Source organism: Garra rufa, unplaced genomic scaffold (genome assembly GCF_049309525.1).
Source record: "Garra rufa unplaced genomic scaffold, GarRuf1.0 hap1_unplaced_003, whole genome shotgun sequence".
Taxonomy (NCBI): Eukaryota; Metazoa; Chordata; class Actinopteri; order Cypriniformes; family Cyprinidae; genus Garra; species Garra rufa.
In genome coordinates this window covers 3,833,321-3,836,449 of record NW_027394278.1, presented here as the reverse complement: position 1 = coordinate 3,836,449, position 3,129 = coordinate 3,833,321, and the positions used below count along the sequence as shown (strand labels likewise).

Genomic DNA, 3,129 nt, shown 5'->3' with positions numbered 1-3,129 from the left:
GACAAGTAGAAGAAATAATGACTTTAAACAACCTTTTGCTGGAAATACTCTTAAACAAATGTGTGTCTCAGTTTCTGGTGTGAAAATATGGAATTCATTAGAAAATGATCTAAAATGTTGTTCAAATATTTTGCGATTTAAATATAAGTATAAACAGAAGATATTTATTTTGTACAAAGAAGAGGGTCAATGATTCGTTTTTGTTGTCAGAATTATTATTATTGTATTTTTGTTTGTTTGTTCCCTTGTTATGTAAGCAGAATTAATATCATTGGATGGATTTTTTGTTTTTTATGTCTGTGAGGTCATCTAATCCAATTTATTTTGTAAATTTTAAAATATAAGAATGGGGTAGGAGTCTATAAGATTGTTTTCTTCATCCTACTCCTATTCTCTTTTGTTTCATGGTTTGTTTGTTTGTTGTATTGTTGTATTGTTGTGGTATTTTATGTTGCATTACCATGAAAAGAGAATAAATAAATAAATGAATGAAGAAACCAACTAATCTACGTTTTGACCTGAGGGTCCTTCCTTTAAATGTCAAAATGCTTTTTGCAATAGTAACAATTTGTTCTCTGTTGTCGTGAGACACCGTAATGTGGCGTAGCAACAGTTGTTGTCATGGCCGATAACAGCTGTCTGCATGTGATGGTTGGAGACTGGGTTCTTTGACCCGAGAACAGGCAGAGTTGAGTGGGAATGTGCTGTGGTTGGCTTGACATCATCACCTCACAGCAGCAGCTGCCCGAGCGCCAGCTCACATTTACACACTACTGTCGCCACATTGTGTACACTGTCAAGTTTCCATCTCAAGATCTCACGAGTATTACGGGACTGAAGGACATTTTCTGTTTCAACTGCAGAGTACATTTTGTTCATAAATTCACGTCAAATATCTGTATCTGTATTTTGCATTATGGTAATTTAGCCTTATAATAACAGGATAGTTTACCTGTCATTAATTACTCACCCTCATCTTGTTCCAAACCCATAAGACCTTTGTTTAATTTTGGAACACAAATTAAGGTATTTTTGATGAAGTCCGAGAGCGTAGACAACAACACAACTGACACATTCTAGCGCCCAGAAAGGTATTTTTGAAGGATTTTGCATAAATGTCTCCTCATCTTCTTCTCCATTGCAGAGCGTGCCATTGCCAGACATGAGGTACGGGAGATTGAGCAGCGTCACATTCAAGAGGGGGCGAAGGAGGCCCTGGTAGAGGAGGACGATTTGGTGGTCATCTACAACCGAGTGCCCAAAACAGCCAGTACCTCCTTCAGTAACATCGCCTACGACCTGTGCAACAAAAACCACTACCATGTGCTGCACATCAACACCACCAAAAACAATCCCGTCATGTCTCTTCAGGATCAGGTCAGTTTTGTATTACTTGTGCATGATAGTGCTTCGCACAGCTATCCACACAACAGATGATAATGCTGGAAGGATCCAAATGTTTCCATTTGCTAAAATGCACCAAACAGCTTCTAAATGGCACAAAGCATTTCTTTAATAGTGCACTGCAGCAGATGTTATAGTATGGTGGCTATATATTATCCTGAGGCTTTAGAGGACTTAAAATGGACACATTTCTATCATTAAACTCTAAAGAGGTAAATTTTTACTTATTTATTCATGTTTCAGGTACGGTTTGTAAAGAATGTGACGTTGTGGAAGGAGATGAAGCCTGCGTTCTACCACGGACATGTTTCATTTTTAGACTTCGCCAAGTATGTATTATGTGCTTCTGTCACTTTTGCTCGGTTCAGATTCTCTCAATCTGTTGTGGACATTGTGTTTTGCATGAGTAACGCTGTTTAGAGTGGTTTCAGGTTTTGCCTTCAATGTCAATATCACTCAAGAATAATTTGCCAACTAACTAGAATCCTGCATTAGCCACTCATTCATTCATATCTATTGAAAGGATGTTGTTTTGCATTCCTAAAAACCCAAAAAGCAATTGGTTGCTGCTGACTCCCGGTGGCTGTAAAGGGAATTGCAGCAAGCCTCTCAAAGCTGATTTTAAACAATATAATCATTGTTAGTTTTCAGTTTTGTGGGTCTCCCTATACCTTACCTACATGCATAAAGCTTTTATTTAAATGTGTTGATTGTGCTATACTAATATGGTACTAATTACAGATCATTTTCCATCTCTTTATCAGATTTGGAGTGAAGAAAAAGCCTGTTTACATAAATGTTATTCGGGATCCTATTGAGCGTCTGGTGTCTTATTACTATTTCCTGCGCTTTGGTGATGACTACAGACCAGGTCTGCGACGCAGGAAGCAAGGAGACAAAAAGGTGAGTCTGGTTCGATAGTTGTTTTATGTACTTTTATCCTATTTATGGTTATTATAAATTTCACTACTATAAGGTACCTCAAGTTTAGGTTCACAAAATAAAAGTTATTGTGTTAGTAAAAAATATTACTTAAAAAATGTAATATTAAATTTTATTAATATTGTAATATAATTATGAATATAGTTATATATTATATATTTTATATATTATGTTAAAAAGTGCAAATAACATTTTAAGTGATATTCTTAAATACTAAAACTATAAATTATTATAAACTATTATTAATATTTAATGATTGATTTAAAGTTGTGCTATTAACTTCATAAACATGGACTGCTTTTATTAGTAGTAGCATTCTAATATTAATACATGTAACATTATACTAATAATAAAATATGTGATATAAAATGTAAAGTATATTATTTTGTAAAAATTACAAATACAATTTTAATTATATTCATAAATAATAAAGTGAATTATTATTATAAATGATTATTAGATAATTCCAAAAATTGTATTAAAAGTTGTGCTATGAACTTCATAAACATGGCCTTGTTCAATATTAATAAATGTTGTAATATTAATAATACTACATGTAATGTTATAGTAATAAAAGATATAGTAGTATTAATAAAATATAATATGTAATATAATTAGTATAATATTTAATATTATTATTTTTATGTAAAATGTAATATATATCATTATGTAAAAATTACGAATACAATTTTAAATTCTATTAATAAATTTTATAATAAATTATTATAAATGATGATTAAAAAATAAAAAGAAATGTATTAAAAGTGTGCTATTAACTTCATT

General features: G+C 32.1%; 1 protein-coding gene across 1 annotated transcript in view; it reads left to right on the top strand.

Annotated features, from left to right (window-relative positions):
• The first annotated feature begins 699 nt into the window (after positions 1 to 699).
• Positions 700 to 3,129, top strand: part of LOC141309773 (heparan sulfate 2-O-sulfotransferase 1-like) — a 14,520-nt gene continuing 12,090 nt past the window's right edge. The window contains exons 1-4 of the mRNA XM_073832554.1: positions 700 to 823; positions 1,145 to 1,377; positions 1,648 to 1,733; positions 2,169 to 2,307. Of these exons, the coding sequence (XP_073688655.1) occupies positions 700 to 823; positions 1,145 to 1,377; positions 1,648 to 1,733; positions 2,169 to 2,307 (582 nt within the window). The remainder of the gene's footprint in view (positions 824 to 1,144; positions 1,378 to 1,647; positions 1,734 to 2,168; positions 2,308 to 3,129) is intronic.